The 26,598-nt window shown below is 36.9% G+C and overlaps 1 protein-coding gene across 1 annotated transcript in view; it reads left to right on the top strand.

Moving 5' to 3' along the window:
* TMEM135 (transmembrane protein 135) overlaps positions 1 to 26,598 on the top strand; it is a 156,576-nt gene that overhangs the window by 75,913 nt on the left and 54,065 nt on the right. Inside the window, exon 6 of the mRNA XM_005417825.2 lies at positions 20,341 to 20,387. Within this exon, the coding sequence (XP_005417882.1) occupies positions 20,341 to 20,387 (47 nt within the window). The remainder of the gene's footprint in view (positions 1 to 20,340; positions 20,388 to 26,598) is intronic.

Genomic DNA, 26,598 nt, shown 5'->3' with positions numbered 1-26,598 from the left:
AGGAATGGTAGGGTGCATGAACTGCTGGAACAATTCTCTCACTCTGAACCATGAAACCAATCTGTTCCTGGCAGCTACAATTTTATGGAAACTAATTCTTTGTTGATGGAATCAGGTGAAAAATATATGGTTCTGATTAGCAAAGAGTCTGTAGAGTTTCTTGGTCATGGAAAACATTCCTCTGGCCATATGCATGTGTTCAGATTTGTATGACTACACATATTATTTATGTTACATATTTATCTTCCTATATTAAAAATTATGGGCAGTTTTGTTTTTTAAATCTACTGTTTTTTAAATATTTGTATTATAATTGATAAAATTATAATTATTAAATATATGTTTGCTATGGTAGAGTGAATATTTATTTTTATTGTTCTTAAGTTTCAGAAACTGAAGCTTTTAAACCCAACAACCCTCAAAATAATATTTAGTAGAACTATGTAGCAAAAACTCAAATATGAACCTTTTTTGAAGTACCACTGTTTTCTGTAGGAAATATGTATTATACAAGTGACTGCTTGGATAAAATAATGACCTTTCATTTATAAGTATCCTGCAGAGCTGCAAAAACTAAACTGGTATCTGCAGTCTGCCTAATGGACTGCTCACCACATCACTGCATGCAATTAAGCATAAGTGATTTTTCTGCTCAAGACAGCCTCAAGACTGATTTAGCAATGAAACTTAATTACTTCTATCCCTTAGAGAAAATGGCTCAACAAGGTTGAGGTTGTTGGCAGGGCAGTGTGGGAAAACTATTGCTGCAACTCCCTTCCCCACTTCTGATCTTCTGTTTGCAGTACTTAAAGCACAGTTAACCTTCACTTAAGCAAATATTCCCACAAAACCGGTGCATTTTTATTTCTTTCTTTGTTACAAGGCTAACGAAAAAGACAATGAAGCATTGCAGTATTTTAAAAGCAAGCATTCTGATCAAATCCCACTGCTTCAGACTATGGATGAAGTTATTCTCTGCTAATAGAAATGAAAACTTAAACATTAGTTCTCAAATGCTTAAGTGTTAGTTAACCCTTCTGGCCAGAGAAATCTTAAGCTAAAAGATAAAGGTAAATGCATTTGTGCTTCTTGACAATTCAATATGTTATAGGTAAATTATTCCTTTATTTTGTACTTAGGTTACCGGAAAAAATGCTGAAGGAAATGAACATTACCAAAAAATGAATCATATTAATAAACTACTTTATACTCAAAATTGCTTCATTTGAGTTTTTAGGAATGTGTTATTTTTCAAGGAAACAGGAACTTTAATTCTGTTTATTCTCCAAGGAATACAAGGAATACATCTGGAATAACAATTCAGAGGGACATATGGCATCAATTGGCTTATATTTTCCTATATGGGGGTTCGGATTGAAGTAAGAGGGGAAAAGTGCTCATTAATTATGTGGGATTAAAAATGCAAATACTATGTTTTGGATTTATGTGCCCTATTGAAGAGCTCTGACTATGGAAAAGATGTGGAAGTTAAGCAAAGAAATTTTATTTTTCTGTTAGTCAGCTGTGGCAATAACTTGCTTTATTTCTGTAGTATATTTTTCACCTTAACAGCTTTGACTCCCTTACTCTTATCTCTTCATGTAGAGAAATTTCTCATTCACCTCTAAGATTGTAATTTACAAAAATATGCAATATTGCAGTTGTAATTTGTTTGATAAATTTCCTCCTTAGTAATGCTCCAGGTCTTTTCCCTGTTAACAGCTATGGACATATTTATCAATGGAAATATTCATGGTAACAAAAAAACCATGCTGAAATCTTTGCAAGAGTGTGCAGCATGAGACACTAATTCCCAAGGGCATGTTTAGCACATGCTCTAGTGCTTTACTCAGTGGGAAGTGAATTTAAGAGTGTGTATAGGTCCCCTTGATTTTAACAGTATTTAACCAAACAAGTGACTTAAGCTTTTTGCTAGGCAGGAAATAATAATTTAAGCATGTACTTGAAGGGTTCTTTTTTTAAATTTTACTTTTTTATCTTAAGTCAGAGCATTGAAAGAGTCATTGGAATCATCACCGTTTTAGCCTTATATTTAGAATCTCTGGAATGGTTACCAACCTTGGCTTATATTTATTATATTGTGTTATATATATACCAATTTTTTAAAACTTGAGCTTCTCAGGCTAACATTTTCTGGGGTAATGAAGATGGTGCTTCCCATCTGCACTATGCAATGCCAGTTTTCCTCCTTTCATGAAGGGGGAATGAGGTCTTTCACAAAATCCATCATGTGACAAAGTAATGAGAGATGGACCAGAGACCTGAATTACAGTTGCACCAGCAATGTCTATCAGGAACTACATGAACTCTGTAAGGGACACTTGCCTTGGACAGTTAACTACCTGAATAAACTTGGGAAGAGGCTGGGAAAAAAATTGAGTATTAACATCTCCTTGAGAGGCTTGGGATAGGTGACTGACTGGGAGTCCGACAAGTACATGTGAAAAGTAAGCTTTTGCTCTCTTCATTATATAGCCAAAATGCCACTCCTTATTTTGCAATAGGTCATGCAGTAGATGTACTTAATTCCTATCATAAACTAATTAATCAGTTACCTGCAGTGAAAGATGGTCTTAATAACCCACGTGGTCTCCTGCAGTTTTAGGTTCTGGTGGAGATGGGTCTGTTCTTTTCAACCATCCAGTGATATAAGGTGGTTCTCAGGCTGCCCTGGATGCTTCATGCTAAAAATTTAGGACTAATAATATTGTTGGGATATAGGATAAATCATACTCTTTGTCTACCTCTTGAATTTTACTAAAGTTTGTAAGCTAAGTTTCACTCCTAATTAGAAGAAAATCTTTTATTGGGTTAACAGTAACAGCCTTGCTGCCTCCTTTTGTTCATTGCTGAAGTGTTTATAGCAAAGGGAGAGATGCATTGTATTCTTTACAGAGCTCCTTTCTGGAAGGTGCTTTGACTCCCTTTCATGTTGGATTTTAAATCTCTGTTACTTGTTTGTAAGAAGAGTTGAGCACTTATGTATAGTTTACTTCTCTGAATTTGCTCTGAGCTGTCATTTTGTGGTCTGTGCAGGATGGAACTGAACAGAGGCAGATGTGGAAATATTTCTTTTCAGTAAGATTATTTTGTACACAATGTACTCCTCTCTGTGGCGTTCAGTACAGCTCATCGGACTTCATGTAAATTTAGGACAAAAATGTAGACAAATAAATTTCTCTGTGTCATCTGCATGTCCTTGAACTCAGTTTCACTTTGGGATGACTGTGTGAAGAGACCATGAATGGGTACAATTTTCCAGTCATAAGGAAAGTGCTTGGAATTCCTGACATTTGGAAGTGTTCACATATGTTTGATAAAATGTGAGGTAGTTCTTTGGGTTTTTGTTTGTTTGGTTTTTTTTTTTTTTTTTTTAAAAAGCTTTTAAGTTGCTGGAACTCAGAACTTTTATGTAATCAGATCTGACTCTGGAGCTGTTTATCAGACTTAAAGAAAGTGCCCTTCACTTGATTTGAATGCTGGTGGTGATGTTTAAAGGAAAGATTGATTAATATCTCTTTCTATGTTCTTGGTAGCTACCCAAGATCCTTAAGTTCATTCTCTTGTTTCATCTTGAATAACAGAGAGCCATTTAAAAATAACAGCTGGTGACCAATGTGGTCTGGTCGAGGCGGTGGGTATCAAGAAATAATTCCTGTGTGAGATGTCCTATTTTCCAAAGCATGTTCTTCCACCAGTGAACTGTACTTGTGAAACTGGCTTAAATGAATATTCTTTTGCACTCCCAATATAAATTATTTCAGTTCCAGTGTATGTAGTTTCTACAAACAGCATTTGGCATCGAGAGGCCAAATTTTATTATTTTAATGTATCAGTAATATGGGAAATACTGTTCTAGATAGTGGAACTTTGTGTACAAAGGACAGAAATAAAGATATTTGATTCTGTTGACCAATAAATATTTGATGTATATTAAAATATCAGTGCATGATTTTAAAGCTATTAAAGTGCTGCTCAACAATGGACGTGGTGACAAATAGCTGGCTATGAAAAGGTTCCTGCCTTGGCCCATTATCTCAATGCATTTCTATGCCAAGAAAATTACAATTTGAGGTTACATTACTAATTCTGGAGTGAAAAGTGACACCTGTTTAGCATTTCAAATGCTGTAGTTATATCTGAAGCAGACAGAATAGTTTGTTGATTTGGAAGTTATCTCTTTGCATCTTCACCCTTCCCCATTTTTGTTTTCTCCGGTATTTAACAGTTGGTTTTTTGAAGGTGCTATCAGGACAAAGTCTTTTCTAATAGTAAGTAGAAAGAGCCTTTCTAGAGCAGATTTTCAGCTTCATCCCCAGAGTGAGAGCTGTGGCAGAAAAATGTGGTTAGAGGATATCAGTGTTGCTGGAGCGGCACTGGGAGAACTGGGCCAGCCTGTTGAAGGGGGACTCTTTGGACTGGTGTCACCATCTGATCAGAAGACTGTGGGAAAGGTTGTCTGTGAGTTACAACATAATTTCTGTGCTGCCTGCTATTAAGATGTCTTCAGTCCCACAGCTCTGAATGTGAAAGGTTCCCTAAGAAGGGATTTTAGGAGAGCTAAACTTAGACAAAGCTGCTTTTATTGCTGAAATACCTCATTCAGTCATTTTCCCAGTATAGATGAGAGTTCAGATTTGTCTCCATTAATTCCCTCAGGGTATCTTAAAGAATTTTATGCAAGATCTCTAAAAAAGAAAGAATAGTGTTTCTGTTCTTATCTGGCATTATATTAAACATTTGAAAATATACACATTAAACATTTGAGGATATAGTAATGAACCAGAGTTGTTTCAATTTTTCTTTGACCCATTCCTGTATTGTAGACAGATAATAGTGTCAAAATACTGTAGTAAATCACTTAATAATTAAATTCTTTGTTGGTATCTCAGGAGTTTGAAATTCCTTTGGGTTTTCCCACCACCACCTTTGAAGATAAGGCCTGATTTGTCATGTGTTACATGATTCTAAAGTAGTTTCTGCTCAGGTGACCTAGCAAGCAGATAAAAATGGTGCTGTACTTGGAGGAGAGAAAATACTTTAAAAGATTTTTTTAATTTAACCATTTTTTCTTTAATGTCTATGTATTTAGCAGAGTTATACCCTTTCAGAATATACAAGCATGTTTATCCAATTGTGTAAGGCTGTCTTATAATTAATCAAAACCTTTCAGGGGTGAACATTTGTTCTTTAATTGGAAGCAAAAACTCTTTGCTAAAGATTCAGTACTTATTATAGGTAAGACCTGAGAAAGCTCCTAATTTAAATATCAAAGCTTTCCAATGGAAAACACATTTTCAAGAGAACCAGAAGTTAACAGAATTTAATTCTCAAATATTTCTTTTTTATTTTTGAGTTGGTGAATTTTTCTGTTGTTTAATTTTCTGCTTTCTCCTCAAAAGCATAGAGACCTCAGGTCAGATTTATAAAGGCTTCTTACATTAAATCTGCTAGTATTAAGGCCTCATTCAATTTTAATGTGATGTGTATGTGTTGAGAATTTAAATTTTCTTTTACGAAGCTGAATGGTAATAAGGGTCTGTGATTTTCCTCCCAAACAATATTTTTATGTGTGTAATGAGCACAGTATTGGTCAGTGTTTGAAGAAGCATTTCATTGCCTCAGTAGTGAAGTAGGTGTTCTAGGAATAGTATGAAACACTGCCAGAAGTTCTGGATGCAATCTGAGAATTGCTTTGATGTTGTGATATTTGTACAGGAGTACCAAGCTTAGGACCCCGTGCAAGGCTCCGTTTAGTTTCTTGGTTTTGCCGTTTGAAGTAAGGCTCTTGAACACAAAGGCAGCAACAGAAACCCCCTAATATATTTTTTGTTGATAGTTTTGGTGCTTTGTGTGTTTGGTTTTTTTTTGTTTTTTTTTTTTTTTGACAAAAGGCAGCTTGTAATTAGGGTTGAAAAGGACTCTTAATGGTGTACTAATTTATTACTCTTCCTTGTCCTGACAGGTTTAATTATTCCTAAGTATCAGTGAATAGACTGGTGACTAGCCCAAAATTGACCAGTTCCATTGATGATTGGGCAGTGATAAAATTTTTCCTTCCATTTTGTTTCATTTTTTTTGTGAGTTGTACTAGTGAATTATTCTTCCTCAGGTAACCTGTGTTTTACTTAATTGCAGATAAGCCAATAAGACATTTCCTTTACTTCTTATGAGTGCTTTTTAATTCCCCGATCATCATCCTGGCTGCAATTTAAAGGGTTTAAATCAGCTTTACTGGCTGCAATAGTTTCTCATAAAGTTAGATTAGAACTTTCTTTCCAACACATTTTTAATAATTGAAGTAAAATTCCCTCCCTCGTGTAATATTTTTTCTTTCCTGGGTTCCTGGCATTTTTTCTAAACTTAGAATAACTCAACATGCTGAACTTTTCCATATTGTCTCCATCAATGTCTCCACTGTTATTTCCTTTTTCCCCTTTGCTTCAGGAAACACATTTTTCATGTCACTCACTGGCAAGGGAGTAGCTGATTTATACAAAGACCAAACCACCTACCAAAATGACCCTCTTATAATTTCCACAAAAATTGGAAATTTTTCTCCTTTTCTGCCTACCTGTCAACCTTTTTTATTGTAGTGTTGTGTTAGTGTTTTGTATATTATAAGAGCTATACTGTTGTTATCCCACTACTGAGTGATTAATCTCATCTGATAGCTAACTTCTGGTTGTACACTGCTTGGCTTGGTTGTTTCTCAAGGAATGAGGAAAGATGCAGATTATCAGTTTCACTTTTTCCAGTGGATGAGTAGCATAATTTTGCATAAATGCAAAAGCATTTGAATTATGGCAAGTGATAAGGAGGTAGGGCACAGAAAAGTGAGGAGGGCATAGTCCTAGCTAAAAAAAATGCAGCAAATCTACTTCTGTGTGAGTAGGTAGAGGAAGAATACTTACATAATGGGAGAACAAAACAGATTACTATGTGACTCAGAATAGTTGATATATTTTACTGAGTCTTCATGAACTGGTCTCATGATCAACAGACTTTTGTCCAAGCTCTGTGATCCTTGTAGCAGAAGCAACTGAATTACACAAGACCAGAACAGCATCAGTGAGTGCAGCAAATGCAGTAAGTGTGCAAGAGGACAGCCTTGGGTGTGTTCTGAACTCACCTGGTGCTCCAGACTCCCACTTGAAACAGTCTCCCACTTGAAAGCTTTGCTATTACTACAGCTGAAATGGAAAATTAGTGTTTGTCCTGAAAATAGTACTTTGCTCAAAGTGATGCTCTGATATTCAGAAAAAAAAACCCCAGAAATCTGATAGAGCATATGGGTGCACACCAAGAATGATGGGAGAAAATACCTCGAAGACACAAACTCATGAACTGAAATAAGCATGTTATATTCCCCTTGGCTGACATCTCAAATATCTTTTTAATGGTAAAGACTAGATGTTATTCAGGCCCTGGTCACTGCAGTAATTGGATGCAGAGTCATCAGAAAAGTGGAGTAGAATCACAGAATAATTAAGGTTGGTAAAGACCTCTAAGATTAACTATTACCTGGCAGTGCCAGGTCCACCACTAAACTTATGTCCCCAAGTGCCACTTTGACTCATCTTTTAAATCCTTCCAGGGATGATGACTCCGCCATTTCCCTGAGCAGCCTCTTCCAATGCTTGGCAACCCTTTACGTGAATATCTTTTTTTTGTAATAACTAAAACAAACCTCCCTTGGCTACAGCTTCAGGCTTTCTCCTCTTGTTCTATTGCTTGTTCTGGGGGAGAAGAGTCCAACCCAGCTGGGAAGGAAGTTATTTTTTAATCCAGAAAGTTTTAAACCTGGAAAGGCTGATGCTTTTACTTAATGCTTGTTCTCTGTGTGAATACCTTATTGTTTCTATGGACAGTACCATTTCAACAAAGATAATATACCCAGGTCTTACCTACTTCAATTTTAAATATATTGAGGGGTTTTTTTTCAATATTTCTTTTGTTCTCAGTGGGGGCTGAAATTGATACTAAGGAGGTCATGTAAAATGTCAAAAACAATAATACCCTCTGTTATTATGTGATAGTATCATTTTGATTGCATGAATGAATACCTGAAAATTATTATTTGCAAGATGTTTCTTTAAAAATACTAATGTGAGCACAATAGTTCATTTTTGTTTACCAGAACTATTATATTTATTTTCTGACTTTCAACAAAATATCTATAACATAAGTAATCTCTAAAGTATTAATCTATTAAATATTGTCCAGATTAACATTTTATCTATATTGGTATTGCATTTCTACAAGGGTTTTTTTTCTGTAATTTGATAGCTGAAACTATTGGTTCCTGTTTTACGCTGGTATGTACTTGCTTGAGTTTGTGTAACCTGATCTATTTGTCTGAATTTTGGCTATTCTGGGGCATGTGCTGCCTGCTTAACTCCACTTTGCTTTTGTCTCCCTAGTTTTCACTTCTTTAATGATTCCCTGCAGTCCATGAACGTTAAGGTTCATGTGAGGTCAACCATTTAATTTAGAGGTTAGGGATTTGTGAGCAGCTTGCAAGGATGTTGCATGAAGTTTGGTTTATCTTTAGATTCAGATTTGAATCTCTGAGTATGTTCCTGTTCCCACCCCTCTTTTGCATTTTGCTTTTTAAAAAAATCCTGTAAATGGACCATGGTTGGGGATCTTCTGTCTCTTGAGTTTGTCTTTTTTCATGTTTTGTATGTATTGTATTTCTTTACTTTTAGGTTTTTTGTAAAGCTGTTTCTATTTAACCACCACCTGAACCAGGGTAGCATGAAAAGGAAACTGGCCCCACTAAGGAATAATTTTAGTCCCTGATGACAGTGAGAGTGCATGGAGGGAACACAAAATATTTTCTTACAGGTTCCAAAAAGAAGAGATAGCTCTAGGCTAAAAATACCTTTTACAAAGTAGGAAGTGATGTGTACATGTGAGTGATTTGAAAGCTCAAAAAATTTCTCTCTCTACCAGCTGATGCTAAAAAGTAATTTAATATTACTAGTAACAGTGCCAGAAGAGGTAACAAGGCAGGCAAGTTATTAAAAAAACAGCAGCAGCAACAACAAAACTCCCTTTTTTTCAGCTTTTTAATAAGCCTATTCTAAATTGTAAGATTATAGGCTTCTGCTTATACTCTGAATCAACAGCTGTTGTTGGCTGGTGGAATATAAGGAGCTCTTGGCCTTCCCCAGAGAGCCCTTTTTCCATGCAGAGGTGAGTGCAGGGGGCTGTGGTGCTGGATACTACTGGGCTGTTGAGGCTGCTATTAAGGAAACAAAATAAAAATTAAATCCTTTTGTTTCTGCCTTGGATTCAGAGAAACTACTAAAATCTCTGAAATCTCTGGAAACTGTGATATAACATTCCCTTAAATATGGAATAATGAAATTTGATGAGATAACCTTATATGTCATCTTCTTTTACCTCAGTTGTCTCTGTCATTAAGTTAGCAGAAAGAAGCCTTTGTTTCAGGATACTTTCACTAAGATATGCTGAAGTCTTCTCTTGGTTGATTGATTTGTTCTTATGTGCTCTATTGGGAAAAAAGGCACATCTAGATGTGATGGATACCCTGATATTATGCACTCTGTCATTTTACAGAGTAGGATGTGCACTTAAGCTGTTTTACAGGAAAGTCTTTTGAGACTGTTGAGGAAACAGGCCAGAAACATAATTATGCCAAAGCTGCTGACTTTTAAAAAAGAATTTCCAGTGATAATAGGATTTAAACTAAATACAGTTTAATTTCAATTCCATTGCTGCAATTTGCAGGAAGGAAATTTTACTTTGAGTTTACATTTTTCTGGGTTTGAATTTGTTAACCCCTTGTGTTAACCATGGTTGTGGTACTTTGTTTAGCTTGTCTTTTCAGCATTAAAGACATAAAAATGCCAAAGTTGTTGTTGGAAAGAGAAGATTCTAGTGTTGTTGCATTGCATTTGGATGTTCTCATAGTTCAGTTATGCATTTGAGTACAACTAAGATAGCATTTTTTGGTGCAATAGGGAACTGGCCCCACAATTTGTTCCTAGTCCTGTTTTTCTGAAAAAACTTGTCTGGGGGTGGCTGAGAGATGAAAAGATGTTTTCAACTGGTCATCCCTGAACCCAAGGGTGTTTGGGTTGTTTGATTTACATTATAACCATCCATTGTCTTCAAAGTTGAAATAGTATTTTTTTTTTTGTATAATTCTGTTTTGAATGCCATTTTATTTCATCAGCTGGGAGTTCATTTACTCACACTTTGGAATACTGTGTTTCTCAGTGATGACTTGGAAAACTTGAATCAGTTTAATGGAGCAAATATTTCATGACCACCTATGGGTACGTTTCACCTTTTGCTGTATTGCTTTCAGAGTGCCTGTTCTATTATCAAAAAGCCTTTAATTTTGGGATCTTTACCAAATCATCTGGTCTTCTGCACCATTTGTGGTGCATCTACAGGACCAGAAGACAGAGAATTAAATTGTTTCCTGAAAGAGTGATGTGTGGAGCCCTGTAATCTTCACTAGCTGAAGCTCGCCCGTGTGCTTCAGAGCAATAGTTAATGAGACAGTTCAAAAGGGCAACAGGTGTGTTCTGGAGAGCAGGAGGGAATCACTTGAGCTCTTTGCTCTTGTATTTGAAGATATTCCTGTTGAATCTTTCACACAGTTCAGTGAACTGAGTGAACTCATGATGTGCTTTCCTTCACTTTTATCACAAGAAATCTTTCTAGAGTTCTTGCACTTGTTCTTCATCCTTTGCTGTCAAGCAAATAAGACAGGTCTTTCAAATGTACTTGTGTTGTGGCTCCCCGGTCAAGCCAAGGAGAGCTAGACTCTGGTGACATCTAGGACTAATCTGGGGCTAAGAAATATTTGAATGTAATATTTGGGGAGTGAAAATAATCTCATAACACTTTGAAAATGTGATGTTTCTGAAGATTCAAATCTAAAGCACTAATTTTACAGGAAAAAATATAATTGATGATGTCTTTTGGAGGAGTAATCAACTGCATTAAAAGCAGATGCTTCATTAATAAAATTGTTTAAATAATATTCTGTTTTCTCCTGTAGGTAAAAGTCATACATATAATAAGCCTTTACATTTTTAAAAATAATTTAAATAAGTTACCTTATTTTTCCATAAACAAAGATTCATTAAAAATTTTTTTGAAGTTATTAGTGGAGTAAGACATTTTTCAGATATAAGTTTTTCTCATGGGATAGTTGTTTTGTGCTGCACTGAAATTTGGACCATGCATATTAGAAAAGAGTTGAACTCACACATGCTGTATTGTACTGTGTGCTTTGCATAGACCTGGTTAGTTGTGTTTCTGCAGCAAAATCAAGTGTGAAACAGGTAAAAAAAGCCACAGTTAGCAGCAGTTCAAACTTTGGTTTAAACATCTTGTTTGTGGTATAGTCTCTTTAACACTGTTTTTAGCCATTAGTTAATGTATTCTGTATTTGAAAAAGCGGCGATACAGTGCTTGAGGTAAAGACTGGAAAAGATATGAGTGAGAGAAGGTGTTGCAAGAAAGATCAGACTTCTCTCTCAGGTTTAGCTGCTGAAAGGTTTTCTCATTTGAGCTTGTTACTTACACTCAGGAGTGCTTGCTGAGTAGGGAGAGTTTAGATGAAGGAGGGCTCAAGTAAATCCATAGTCCCTTGGCAAACAGGAGACAATATGTGTTCCCAGTCATGTAGTATTTGACATTATTTGCCTAAAATAATGAACAACTTGAAATTTTTGAGTAGCTTCCTAAAATGTGCCCAGTAATTTGAAACAATGGGTGTGGAGACACTGCAGGAGTGTCAAGAGTCCAATAAATTTAGCTGTGTGATCAGTTACAAATGCAGCTAATCTCCCTATTGTGACCTTTTTGGATTCCCAGTAATTTTCAGGGCACAACACCATAGTCTTGGGCATGGGTGCTGTCTGCACTTACCTGAGTGGATTGCACACCTGTTTTCTAGAACTGGATTTTCATTAATTTTCACAGTAATACTAAAAGAAAATAATCTTTGCAGATTAATTGGTTTAGTTCTTGATAACCAGCTCTTTGCTAATTACATGCTTTTCAAGGGTTTTTTAACTCCCTTTATCAAGGTGACTTCTTTCTTTGAGGTGTTTTGTGCCCAGTTGTGACACTATTTGAATGAGTCCCCATTTATATTTTATAAAAGTTACAAAAAAATAAAAATCACATTATTACCAAGTACCACAGTACTTTTGAAGTTCTCCAAGAACAGACTGAGAGATCTGGTATACCAGGTAACCCACATTATCTGTCACTTTTGCTTTTCTTTCCTATCCCCTTTTCCTACTGGTCTGATACCACTGTGTGGATGCAGTTTGCCATTGGGAATTTTATCCATCATGGTGGATGCCGTGAAATGTGTATTTTGTGGGTCTGGGACAGTCTTTGTGGTAGTCCTCCTTCTCCAGCTCCTATCAGGAGAAGCTGTGTGCCGGCAGCCATCCTCCCTTCCCAAAGGACAGGAAAGGGTGAGAGAGGTGTGGGTGTAGAGCAGAATATGGCAGGGGTGTAATATAAATAAAATTGTGACCATTTTAGTTGTTTTGTTATGTACCAGTTATAAAACGTTGTATTCTGGTTTTGGATCAGAAACAGAGTAATACCTCTAGGCATGAATAAACATTCACACCAACTTTTAAATATCTAAGAGAATATTTAAACAATGACCAAAGGGCATAATCTTATGTTAACCTTGTTTCAATTTGCTTATGTTGTTTTGATCTTATTTTTTTCTGTGTTGTGGTGGTAGTAACAATAGCAGAAGGAATAAAAATTAATCTGCCTTCTCAGTAGCATTCTCTGCTGGTGCCAAGACTTTTTCCTGAACCTGTAGGTGTTGTGTGGAGAAGTGGCTGACAGATCTTCTAACACTAAATTGATGGGTGGTAAAACAAACAAGACAAAATTTAAACTGTTGGGAGAAAGAGAAGCATAATATAATCTATACTGTTGATCTTAATCAAGGTGTAATAAAGTTCTGTAATGGAGGAAGAATGGGTGTTTTCTATTGGTATGTGGGCCTTTGCTGTGTAATCTTTAAAAATTAAGTACTTCAGTAAAACACCATTGTTTTTCCACTGCTTTCTGTATTAGTTTTCAGCTTCTGTATCTTAGGTCTAAGAATATTATAGCTTAATAAAAAGATAGGGAAAGGCACTGTGAATCAAGCTAGAACAGTTTATAATAGTGCTTCATGAGCTTCTGCTTAGCATCTCCTCTTTCCACTTGGTCTCCATGTCGGAGGTGGTTGAAAGGACCACCAGAGGGGCTCTTCAAAACGAGTTGTCTCTGAAACACAGCCATCACCAGCAGCATGAACCCCTTTTGTGGCTTACTGCAGTGATGTCGATACTGAGGGAGAAGGAACCTCCAGCAGTGGGATGGAGTAGACATCTGTGACGAGAACTCAAGTCCTTCCTTTCGCATGCCTCAAAAGTATCTGTACTTTCTCAGGAAAATTCACTGGAAAGTAATTCCATGAGCAGCATGAGCTCCTCCATTCAACAGATAACACAATCGGTGCTTTCACCCCCTTCCAGTCAGGTCCGATTCTCTTTCCTTACATGTTCACATAAATGTTACTTTTCAAGAGCCCTTGTTCCCCTGAGGAGCTGACTGTGTCTCATGATGACAGCCAGTGTCAGCTGTACATTGTGGAGGCTCCTATCTGGGGAAATGTGAGAGGCATTTTAGCTTATCAATTTAGCTATTCCCCCTCCTCACATTCTCAAGGGGGCTCTTACTTGCAAAGCAATGCATGCAGTTCAGAATGCTAATGAAAACTCTGCCAAAATTGAGGAGAGATACAGAAATGTTAAATGACATCTTATACAAGGTATCAGGATTTATGCACAAACATAAATAATTATCATAAATTTTAAATATTTTTCCTCAGTTAGTAAAAATCAGAATACTGCTGTATACGTATATATAGAAATAGCATTTGTGTTTGCTAGTTGTACTGCATTTTTAAGAAAAGAAATGCACAGTTTCTGAGCACATTCTTTAATGTTTATTTCTTCTGGCTGCTCTATTGGTTTTCTCACCCTCTTCTTTGCACAGCCCACAGTCTCAGCCAGCAGAACAGAGGGGGCAGCTATGGGCGTGGACATGCGGGGCAGGAAGCTCTTGAGCCCAAAAGATAACTATTCGTCTTTTGTCAACTTACAATGAATCTGAGCATACCAAATTTTTAGTAATTTTAAAATTTGTCCACCTAACTGACTTTAGTTATCAAATACATGGCTAATAGTTAAATGGTTGCAGTAGTGGGAAAACCCTGTTTTTTATGTCCGAATTACCAAAATAGGTAATTTATTTCTACCTCTTTCACCCTGTCCCTTTACTAGCTTTTAATGCATATCAGAAATTCATCACATTCTACTGATTCACATACACGTTCTACTTTTCAGAAATTTCATTAGTATGAATCATTACTGGGTACAGTGGCTTTCATGATGCTGCCTTGCAAAGTGCTGTTCTTTTACTATTAATACACGTGCTTCACAGCAACAAAATTATTCCAATACCTGTAAGCTTTTAAAGATTAATAACTTGCAGTTCTTTTTTGGATACTAAGGTAATATCAAACCTTGTAATTCTTCAGTGATTGTGAGCTCTGGAAGAAGAAGAGACAAATAAGCAGAAATTCTCATGGTGGAGGTTGAAATCTTGGATGATTGTAACATGAGCTAAGCAGTTATGTTCAGAAGCCTAATACAAGACATCTGCACAGACTACTAAGAAAATTTATTGGGTTTTTAGTATTTACTACATTTGTAAAGCTCTTGTAGGATAAGTAACTAGATTTAAATTTCAGCTTACATATGGATTTAATACTTAGAGATGTTAGTGTTTTTGTAGTTTTCATTTGTGGTGTTGTATTTCAAGTATATCACTGATTCTGCCTTTTCAATATAATTTGAACAATTCACAACTAATTAACATTTATTTGTCAAAATTATAATGGAGGGAGTTTCAAATTGTGCTGGTTGAATTGACTATGTTGTTAGTATCAGGCTATGATTTGATCTGGGTGTGACTTAAGCTGTATGGCCCTGCCCCTATTCAGTCCTTGAGAGCAGAAAATAGTTGCTTTTAGGTGAGTCACATCTAAGATTTATTCTTCTGTGCATCTCTGTGGCAGCAGAAGACACATGGAATAATCATCAAAAAAAAGGTGCTGGAGGAGGAGTGATGACTACATAAGTTCATTTGCCTGAAAGTACTTTGTAGTTTCAACTCAAGCTGTGTGCATGGCCCAGCAATGGGCAAACCTGCACAGCAACATGTATAGCCATCATGAGGAACACGTCAGGTTGTAGAAGGATCATAGTGACCCAGTCCCGGATTTTTAAATGTGGATTTGAAGTGTAGATTTTTAAATCGAACTCAGTACACTCCAGTGGTATAACACAGAACTTTTGTTTTTGTTGGTGATAAAACTAGGGTGTCATTTGGCAACTACTTTTTTGGTGCTTCAGTCTCTCAAGCCTTGTGCATTCTTGAAGGCAGTGGACTTTCCAGAAGCTTCCAGAAAGGATATTCGGTGACTCTGTCAATGTATGTTGTAGCTCAGTTTGCTATGGCTAGTAGAATATGAAAAATGGGGGAAGAAACTTGACAAGTGTTTTTTTGAGAAAACAAATGAAGAAGGCTGAAATGCTCAGTTATAGGTATGCATGTGTGTATATATATATATATATAAATATAAACACACACACAGAATTTGTGAACTAGAAAATCAGAGGTTTAGCTTTTTTTTAAATTCATTACTGTTCTTCTGGGACTGGCAGGTGCTCCTGGTCTTGGCTCAGTTACTGTCTGCATTTGCCAATTGTAATCTTTTAATCTTGATCCAACAACAGTGCTTTAACAAGAACCTATATAATCTCTTGTTTAATAACACATACTCGTGTTTCTTTTGATCTTATCAGCCCAAAGATTGCTTCAGACTCGCTGGCAGAAAAAAAATCAGGAGCCTCTGACAGCTGAGTGTTGTAGGTGTAACTGAACTGGCCCTGTGCCCAATAAGTATCTGACAAATTGTTTTCTCTTTTTCATAAAGCCTATCAATTTTAAAGCAGCAGCAATTTTGCTTCAAAAGTTATTTAATTTCAGCTAGGAAGATAATTGTTATGCAGATGACCATGGGTATGACAAGAGTTTTCGCCGTTACTTTTGATAGCTCGTGCAGTTCTCCCCAGCTATGCTGCATTTCAATTAGAGACTGAGATAAGGTCTTACAAAGATTTCCATTTGACAGGATCAGCTACTGAAAGAAGGTAAAACATTGCATCCTTTGAAATTACCAGGGTGATGTGGCTCAATTTCAGGATTTCCAATTGGCTTATGTCTTTTGGGATTACTAGAAGTTTGAGCTTGGTGAAGGACAACCACCATTTTCCCTAAGTCCTTATGTTTGAGCTTGGTGAAGGACAACCACCATTTTCCCTAAGTCCTTATGCTTTCATACAAAACCAAATAACCCATTTTCATTGTAAAATATCTTTGTTTTAAAAACTTCATTAATGACATTTCTGTACAGGAACTGTGTGACCTCTTTAATAAGCAGTGGCAACTCTGAGAATGGAATAACTCATTTTGCTGGAAGTCAAGTGTTACGTGCCAGTTTTTGAAGCTGCCTTAGGTCTTCTGTGAGCTGGTAGTAGCACCAGAACTGTAGCTCCAACACTCTGGATGCTTCTACCTGCTAATATGACTGATCTGCCCATTTACCTCCTTCTGTCTTCATTAAATAGATTATGAGTACCTTCAGTGCTTTTCTTTTTAATTACTAGGTCTGTGTTCCTTTATCACAGACTTCAGTCCTACTCTTTATTCTGGCTGTAGCAGAGCAGCCTCCAATCAGAGACCTTTTGTACCCCAGGAAATCTGACTATAATGGAAATGATTAAAGAAAATGCACATAACCTCAGGATTGAGTAAGGTGCGGGAAAAGCCTGAATACACAAGACTCAAGTAGTTTTGATAGTTTTAGCAGTGTTATTTTTTCCTTTCTTTGGGCCAAGATTTTTATCTGGCTGTGAGGGAAGGTCATTTGTGAGTTACTTCTATTCTGCTGGTGTTACTGGGTCTACTGCTGTGACCAGGGCAAGTGGTAACCACTTTCACCCAGAGCTTTTTGTTTTGTGCTCAGTGCTGGGTACTGCCAGATATCACTTCCTGTTGCTGACTGTATGATGGCTGAACTTTTCTTGGTAAAAAAAAGAAATACTGGCTTTGTCAGCCAACAGAGATCTGGAAAAAAGTACCTTTTCAGTTTTGTCCACAAATTTCCTTTTATTTATTATTTTTTATTAAGGTTTAGCATAGTACAGTGAAGTATAATGTAATCAATTAAATTAAAGCACTCACATACCAAATATGCTAACCTATCCTGGAGCATAAGGATTTTTCCTTGTAACCTACAGGCATCTCTTCATAGATCTTAGGATCTTTAGGGCATATCATTCTCATTAGCAACATGCAGGTTTTCTGCTTGTATCTGTTTCTTCAGCTGGAAAGATTCAAGGTCTGTATTTTGCCAAGTACATTGTGTTGGTCTTCTGTTGTAAATCAGAAAGTAATGGACTCTGCAAGAAAAATCCCAAGTGAGACTTCCTGCTCACTGGAATAGAAGTCTTATTCACTTAATATTTAGAATTCTATTTCTCTAGGCCTTAGTATTTTTCCTTTTTTAAAAAATATTGTTATTTTAAAAACTAAAATAGGTACTGCATATTGTACTGAAGATATTACAAAAATTCTAGAATGGAGAAAAAGTTAAAAAAAGGCTTATTTTGAAAGTAGCTTAGATTTGGAGCACAGTGACAATTTTTCTTCTGCCTTATTTCTGCTATGATAAGGCAGTCTCTGGACTTTCCATGTGGGGCTGTGAATTTTATGTAGAAGAGCCTGGGTCTGGTTTAGCCACATGTTTTGCTGTCCTTCAGTTGAGTAAATATTGGAGACACCCTGTGAAACATGCCCAAGGCATTTCTTGGATATGTTTGCCTCTACTGATCTTAAGCATCTCTGATAAAGGAGATCCCACAATCTCACAGACAAGTTGTTCTGGTGTATCACTACCCTGGAGAGCTCTTTCTATTAGCTAACCAATGCTTTATTTGCTGTAGATTTAACTCTGCCTTCTTCCTTCTGTGCTTGATGAGACAGATTTAGCAGTATATGATAATTATACGAAGATAGTTACCATGTTCATCACTAACTACTAGTTTTATAGTTTCAGCAGTTTTCCAACAGTTGTACCCTACAGGCCTTTTCTTCCCATCATGGTCTTCTGGACTGCCTTTTTTTTGTCTATGCTTTTCTTTGATAGTGATGCTCAGGAGTTTCAACAAAGGGATGAGTTGTGGCTTTGGTGAGGAATGGTACCAGTATATCCTGGAGGCTTTGGAAAGCAGCTTTTCAAAAAAGAATTGGAGGTCCTGGTGGGCACCAAGCTGGACATGAGCCAGCAAAGACCCCTTCTAGCATAGGAGGCCACTGCCAGCAGGCTGAACAACGTGATCTTTCCCCCCTGCTCAGTGCTGCTGAGACACATCTGTAGTGTTGTGTCCAGTGCTGGGTTTCCCAAGCTGAGAAAGCTGTGCTGCTTTAGCCTGGAGTAGAAACAACTCGGAGGGAATCTTGATTATACATATAGATTGTTAGATATACTATATAGAGTACCTGTTTGATTATTATCAAACTTACTGGGAAAAAAAAAAAGGTAAAAAAGGAATAAAAGAAAAAAGGGCAAGAAAAAGACTGTTTATTGAAGTCTTTTTAGTATGCAAAGGCATACTTTTTTGTTGTGTTGGTTTTTTAGTGTTTTTGGGGGGGGGGATTGTTTGTTTTTTTGGTTTTTGTTTTTTTTTTTCTTTTTTTTGTTTTGTCATACCCCCACATCATCCAGAAAACTGGTTCTTTGCCATATCTCACTTATTTCCCAATACTGTTGCTCAGGCTGTCAAGCCGCCTTCTCCCTGTGTCTCCAGAATAACCTCCAGAGAACTGATGGTTGGTTTCCTGATCCAAATACATTTTGAGCTTTATAAGAAAAGGGCAGATCTTTTTGAGTAGAATTTGAGTTTAAAAACAAGTCTGCTTGTCTATTTTTGCTGCTAGTTTGAAATGAAATATTCAATTACCCTCATGAAATATACTTTTGCCCCAATGATTTTGTGTGAAATGATTTTAGATGTTCACATTTTTGATGCAGATTAATAAAGTATGATAGTACTGATGAAGGAAAATGAAAAAATGGGTAGTTTACACAGCAGATGTTATAATGTCTCGTGTAACCTAGTTTTAAGTCACACACAGAGGACTTAAAAAAGGGAAATGGTGTCATTTGTAAGGTTTTTTTCTCTGAAAGTCACTGTAAAGACTTCCTATGCAAATTTTTCTCACACTTTCTGATCTGTTTTAACACGCAGCAGCCTCCTGTTCTATGTGCTCATAACCTTCTAATTTACACCTCTGCCACCTCTTCCATTTCTTCTCACATAAGATGTCTTTATCCTCTCATGATGAAAACTCCTTCAACCCTTGAAAATAGGTGCAAGTATTTTCTGAAAGTCTTTCAATATTTCTGTAAGGATTTTGCCTCCTAAATGAGGGTATGAATATGGGACAGTATATCTAGAACAAAACAAAATTTTCTCACTTGTGAGGTGTACCTGGCAAAGATGGATTGGATTAAGGCAGGTGTTCTTCAGCACTTGTGAGTCCCTGTGCAGGTGGTAAGGAGGAGGTAACAGCTCTAAGCCCCAGCAGAAAGGACGGCAGGAGGAAGTAGGAGGTTCCACCCTCAGTGCTCTAGAGCTGCTAAGTTTGCTCAACAGCTCTTATATGAGCACATTGATGATACAGAGCAAGGTGGGATTGTTCCAAGTGAGTTTAGCACTAAGCTAAACTACTCGAAAGGGTACTGTTAATTTGGAATAGAATTATCTATTCTCAAACTTGCTGGAAAGCAGTTCAGGACAAGCAGCTGTCAATACAGATGTTTTAAACAGTGTGCCTTTTAAACTGGAACTAGCAATATGATATTTCAATAAATCACAAAAGCAAGGACTGGTAAAATATGATGTTTAAATTTCAGTTCTAATATTTTATTGTTTAAATTCTGTTGTTTTATAAATATTTTATTACTTGGACTTTTATTACAAATGCTTTTTAAGTGGTGCCATTTGCTGTGTCTGTTGTCCCACTACCCTGGTTTGGGCTTCAATTTTTTAAGTTTCTACAAAGTCCACTAGAAACTAGGCAGTCCTTTTTGGTTCTTTCTCCTTCTTGTAGGTCCTTTTGTTCTGCATCACAGCTGCTCTGTTCATGTTCTTCTTCAGGTATGTTGCCGGTGTATCTATTTATGTTGTAAAAATTGTTTTGAACAGTGTTTCTTAGAGCTTACTGCTTTTTGGTACTCCTCTGTATATTCTTCACTCAAGATGAATTGACTGGAGTGCTTCAGTGGCACCACCCAGTGCTGCGATCATAATTGGGCTAAAAAGGGAAATGTTGAGTCTTCTGGAAAATACACTGATTACTTAAGGAGTTTCATCTCGTAAGTAAGACCCTGGAGATGTAACATAGTGTGAAAACAACTGAAATCTGCTTTTCATGGCTCTTTTTAAGAGCTCAGGGCAGGAAGATCGCATTTTCTCCTCTGGCAAAAATAGAGGAGAACAGGAAAATCAAATTTTGCGGTCTTAAATAATGCCAAATATTTGACTTGTGTGCGGGTGTAAACTACTTTCTTTCAGTTTTAGAATAAACTTGTGTCATGTGTTTTCACAAGTTATGAATTATATCCATGTTTTAAAACTTACAATGGTGGGAGGTGGATGAGACTAATTTTAATGGCTTATCTCTCAGTTTGCAATATAGATGTATGTAATTTATCTTATTTCCCTTTAAATACCAGACCTCTCCAATTTTCTTCATTATATCTCAAATTGGAAAGTTGCTTTTTAATGTAACCTTTGACTACAGCCCTTTGGCTTAGAATTTTCTGCGGCGTACAGCCATCTATGGTTCTTCAAGCTGTATGATCCCCTGGTAATTGCAAAACTCTGGAAGCTGCAGCTTGTTTTTCATAATTCCATTACTTACGGATATTGGCCAAGAACAGTCTGTGGATAGAAGAGGGCTGTTAATTTAGGGGATTCAAAGAAGCATTCCTCCTTTCATCTATAACCTATTAAGAACCTTGCATTAGCGGTCTTCTTGCTTTATTTTCTTCTACGTCTCTGAGTTAAGCCATAACAACCTCAGAGAATTTGACTTGTAATGTTGAGGTTGGACACCTGTCTGCATGCATGCTGGTCAGACGAACTCAGAGCACTAAAATTCTGGTCAAAACTATAAAGTTGTATGATCTTGGAGGAAGCTAATTGTCTCCTACCTATGTCTTGGTAATGAAGTGGTGTTTTAGAGAGAGCCTGCAAACTAAATCACAGAATCCTAGAATAGTTTGGTCTGAAAAGGAGCTTCAAGGTCATCTAGTTCCAACCCCCGTGCTATGAGCAGGGACATGTTCCACTGCACCAGTGCTCAAAGCCCCATCCAGCCTGGCCTTGAATGCTTTCAGAGACAAGACATCCACAGCTTGTCAGGGAAACCATTCCGGTGACTCACCACCACATGCTATGTCACAGTAAAGAATTTCTTCTTAATATCAAATCTAAGCTACCCTCTTTCAGTTTGAGGCCAATACCTCGTCCTGTCACTGCATGCCCTTGTAAAAAGTCCCTCTCCAGCTTGCCTGTGGCCTCTCTAGAGGTGGGAACTGACACAGAGCCCAGATGTATTTGGTGAATTTTTCCTTGACCTGACACAGAAACACTGGCAATTGAATGGTCTCCAAACCACTTTCTCTTCTAAAACAGTGACTCCATGCCAAGGCTGATGGAATATCCTGTTGAGCAATCATCAACAACATTTAATTCCTTTCGTCTTTGTGTTTTAACAGGGGAATTAAGATAGAGGCTCAAGTTTAGTTTAATTATTGGGGAGAAAAATCTATTTGTAAACACCAGTGAATGTACTAAGACAAATTTGTCAAAAATAATTAGCACAAACTAGTTTTTGAGGTGGTTTTTTTCTTTCTTTCTCAGTATAATCAGTTTTGTGAGTCTTCTTTTGTGTGAAGACTTCTTCACATACTTTCCTAAAGAAACCAGGTATAAAGGGGTCTGGGTGAAAATACCTCTGGATATGCACAGTCTAGCCAACTCTAGTTCCCTTCAAGGAGAGACAGCAGAGAGGTCACTTAATCAGGCCTCGGAGTTGCCCATTTGTTGGAACTGGCTGTGATTGTGAGCTGGTTGCTGTCTGAATTGATAAGTGAATTAGCTGTTGATGCCCTTCAGTAAGATTTTGGTCAGACCTTGGAAAAATCCTGTGTGGAGTCCTAGAGAAGGACTTCCTGTTTCTGTTGTCGTCTAAAGCAGAAAGTAATTGGGAGAGTCATTAAATTACATTTCCTATTTAATAGCTCAAAATTGCTTCACCCTTTTTCTTAATCATAAGTGGATCAAACTGACAAAATCATGTTCATACTTTTGGAATAAACACCTTATTCAAAGTCAGATCTGTTTGGCTTGTAGAATATATTCCTGTTGACTATAAAACACTCTTTACTCCTAGCAAGCATTTACTGACCTGAAAACCAGAAAATTCTCCTTTGCATTTTACTTAACTTGTTCCAGAGTGGCTTTTTGTCCGCTCCATCCAACTAAAATGTCAACAAAGGTACTGAGAGCAGTAGCAGTCATGGTCACCAAGATCATATGAAATGTCTTTCATCATTAAAAATAAAATCCTAATTTCTATATGGTGTAATTTGGAGCTTAAAACTTTACTAAAAAGAGATTTAATGTAAGTCTACCTCTATGCTATGAAAGTCTGACTGATGCTTGGGAGTCAAATGTTGCTCAGAATAAAAGCAAAGTAGTCTTTTATTTTCTGAGTTCTTATAAACTGCCTTATCTGAAGTTATCGGGTTCTCTAATCTTAAAGATTATTACTGTCCCTAATAGGTAGCCCTGGTTGGAGCTGCATTCCTAACAGCTCCAGATCTAACTAAATTTGGCTGCTCTTTCTGCTCTGGGTAGTTTTGAGCTGAATCATTTTCCTAGCACAGCTTGTACTGTGATGCACTGTAGCTGCATTGGATTGAACCAATGGTGCTGATTGGGAAAGCATGGAGAGCACAGATGCTCCACAGCATTCACATGGATTTTGCTAATTTTAAAGTAACTGCATACCAGCATGACTTTAGGTGATCTTTGCCGAATCTAGGCAATTAAAAGTTATTTGAGTTGGAAAGTTCAAAACTGTTTTCTACGGGGAAGAATTGAGGTATGTTCTATACATCACACAGCTTCCAGGGTAGCTTTCAGGTTGCCAGGTTAACTGCAGCCTGTAAAGTTGAATTTGCTTAGCCTTGCTTCTGGAAGGCCAGTGTTCTGGTTGATAGTCATCCATTACAAGAGAAAAAAATTGCACTTAATTGCCGCATGATCATATCTCTCCCTTGAGGTGGATGTCTTCCTACCTACTCCCTACTTTAGCAGGAAATACTGCTGTAAGAGATGCATGAGTCTTGGTCTGTGGAAGTATAGACGTTGTTCTTGATTTATTTGAGTATTTCCTTTTCTAGTATATTGATTGTCTTCAGTATCTCGCTATAATCTCTATCTTATATTGTTTTCTAAACAAATCCTGTGATGATGGTCTGTTAATGAGGCAGGTGTTTCATACTAGTTGAAAACATCACCAAGCAGCTTTGATATTTATTACTGGAGTTTTCCCCAAATTCTGTTGGACTGTTCAAACATTATTGCATCTGCTACAGGACAAGAAAAAGAAGGTGCTAAATCTCAGGAGTAAAGAAGTGAGGTTACAGAACTGAAATGGTAGAAGGAAAAACCAGGAATAATTACTCCAGAATAGATAAAGTGAGAGGAGAGTCAGAGTGAAAGGTAAATTCAGAAGAGCAACATAAAAAGGAAGATAGTAGGAAGAAGGTAGGAGAGACTGACCAAAGAGGGAAGAAAAAAGGTCATGTAAGGAGACAGGAAAAAATAGAAGAATATACTAGGAAAAAAGCAGCTGAAATGCAGATGATAGGTTTACAAGTAACAGAGTTATATTTACACTCAGAGGAAGCATATTTTAGTGCAGTACTTTTTTATTTCTTCTCTTCCATCCTCATCTTGCGGTACTTTTCTTCTAATTTGGACCTCTGTTTTTTTCTCAAAATTCTTCTGCTCCACTCCACTGGAAGTGATGAAATTAAGATGCATTACTCATTTGTAGATAGCTGTAGTATACACAGCGTAGCAGAATCTGATACATGTATATTTAATTCACACATATAGGCAACCACAGTTGAAACAGGATTATCCCCCTTCCCCCCATATTTACCTAAGAATCTTAGATGCAGAAGTGTGTCTGGGGAAAGGAATGTTCTTATATCCATAGGATATTATCTGTAGGAATTAATTTTTAGGTGATACTGAAGTCCACTGGGTCTGAATGTTCACCAATTACTTAAAAAGCCCAGTACTTAGTGGTGTCATCTGATGTGTTGTGAGTAGGATTTCTTCACAGTGTGCTACTTTCCTAAAGAAACCAGGTATAGAGGGGTCTGGGTGAAAATACCTCTGGATATGCACAGTCTAGCCAACTCTAGTTCCCTTCAAGGAGAGACGGCAGAGAGGTCACTTGATCAGTCTCCAGAGACCGTTCTTAAAATGTCTTATAATAAAAGTACACTTTTCTTTAATTCTTCTAATATTTTTTTAAATTGCAGTTTGCGTGGAATTAAGTTTGTGGGTAGAAAGGTTTTGATTATACCATGGTTTCGTGCCAGCTTATTTCAGTTTGAATAATTCATGGTACTGTCCAGAATACTCTTCTAGAGTAATTGGATAGAATGAAATGAAGAAGCAGGAGGGATCCTACAATGTGTAAAATAAATATTTGTAAAACACAGTGCAATTGTTTTTTTAGTAGCAGTTTCATTTTGAATAATGCACAAGAGATTTTTTTGAAAGGGTGATGCATGGCTGTGCATTTTCATGCTTGAAGAAATCCACTTAATATAAAACTTGCAATCTCTGTACAATAAATGAACACCTACATAGAAATCCTATCCACATAAACTTAGAAAATCCAGCAATTTGGGTGAATATGTGTTGGCAGACTACAGTACTGGTTGCTATAGTAGTTAATCCTTAGACCATATACCACCATCTTATAATATGCACATGTTAATTCATCTGCTCTGAACTTTAGAAAGCAAAGCCCCACCTATGAGCTAAAACCAGCTATTAAGGAAGGCTGAATGTTTCTGATGATTGATTGATCATGAGTTGAGGATGAAGGCTGCCTTCTCTAGAGATAAATGCTAAAGTGTTATGTTCTGAAACAGTAATTTCAGACAATCTGAAGTTACTGCTGTGATTTCACAAAGCAGGACAACATGTTTTTCATAACTCAGAATTTGCATAGCTCACAAGAGAAAGCTCTTGATCTCTTAATGCCATTTATATATTATGTGCTGATTAAAAATGGTTAGTGGAAAAAAAAAACCTAAGAAATGCAGATGCAGTGTCATATACTGCTACTAGAATACTGAAACTTGTGTAAAGACACTGAAAACCTTTGAGAAAGGTCCTTTTGTTTGCAGAGCCCTTTATGCTATCTCATTAAGGAAATTCTAGCCTCCCAAATTACAGCTATTTGCTCTTCTTTCTCTGTGAAACACATATCCTGTAATTTATTCAGTATTTTCGACATGATATTTCAAAGTGCCTTTATTTTCTTTTAAAAATGTGTGGTACCAGTGCCGTATTAGTCTCTTGTTTAATCACCTAAACTGCTTTCTGTGCTGAAGCAACTGCTTGAAAGATATTTGTGCCTTATAATTCTACTTTCCTGCTGCAGTAGAATCAGTAAGCTTAACAGTCGGAGTGGCTGTTACATGGATTTAATATGAAATCATCTTCCCCTTTCTTGTAAAGATTATGTTGGAGCCTTTTCCATTTGCTGTAGAGTTACAGGAGTGCATTAAAAGCCCTCTGCCGTTGAATTATTATGTAATAAATCACAAGAAAAAACGAGATGAGGATTTTTTTCCATGTTTATGTGTTTTTTACTATCCTTATATAAACATCTCAAAGTTAGTGATTCAAAGCATTGTTTTGGTAAATGTCATGAAACTTGATTTCTGAGGTATTTTGGATGACCTGGTGAGTAGATGAAAACATTCAGCCTCCTAAGAAATGCTATAAATACCAGTTTGCTTTATTTAGTGTGAGCAAAAGTAGAACATGGATTGCAGGAGGGGGTTGGGGATGAGAAGATAACCTTCTGGGTTAACACAGGCACTTCTGGAGAGGCTCACAGACCAACTAAAAATGCCCCCCAGAGACCTGTTGCTGGACTTGCACAGACCGGGTTCAAATATAAATATGGGTAAAAGGTGAGATAATCCATATTCTGTTTATCTACCAATAGAATAAAAAGTGAAGAAGGATTTTTACTATT

This window comes from Geospiza fortis, unplaced genomic scaffold (genome assembly GCF_000277835.1).
Source record: "Geospiza fortis unplaced genomic scaffold, GeoFor_1.0 scaffold16, whole genome shotgun sequence".
Taxonomy (NCBI): domain Eukaryota; kingdom Metazoa; phylum Chordata; class Aves; order Passeriformes; family Thraupidae; genus Geospiza; species Geospiza fortis.
This window is presented reverse-complemented; position numbering and strand designations above follow the sequence as displayed.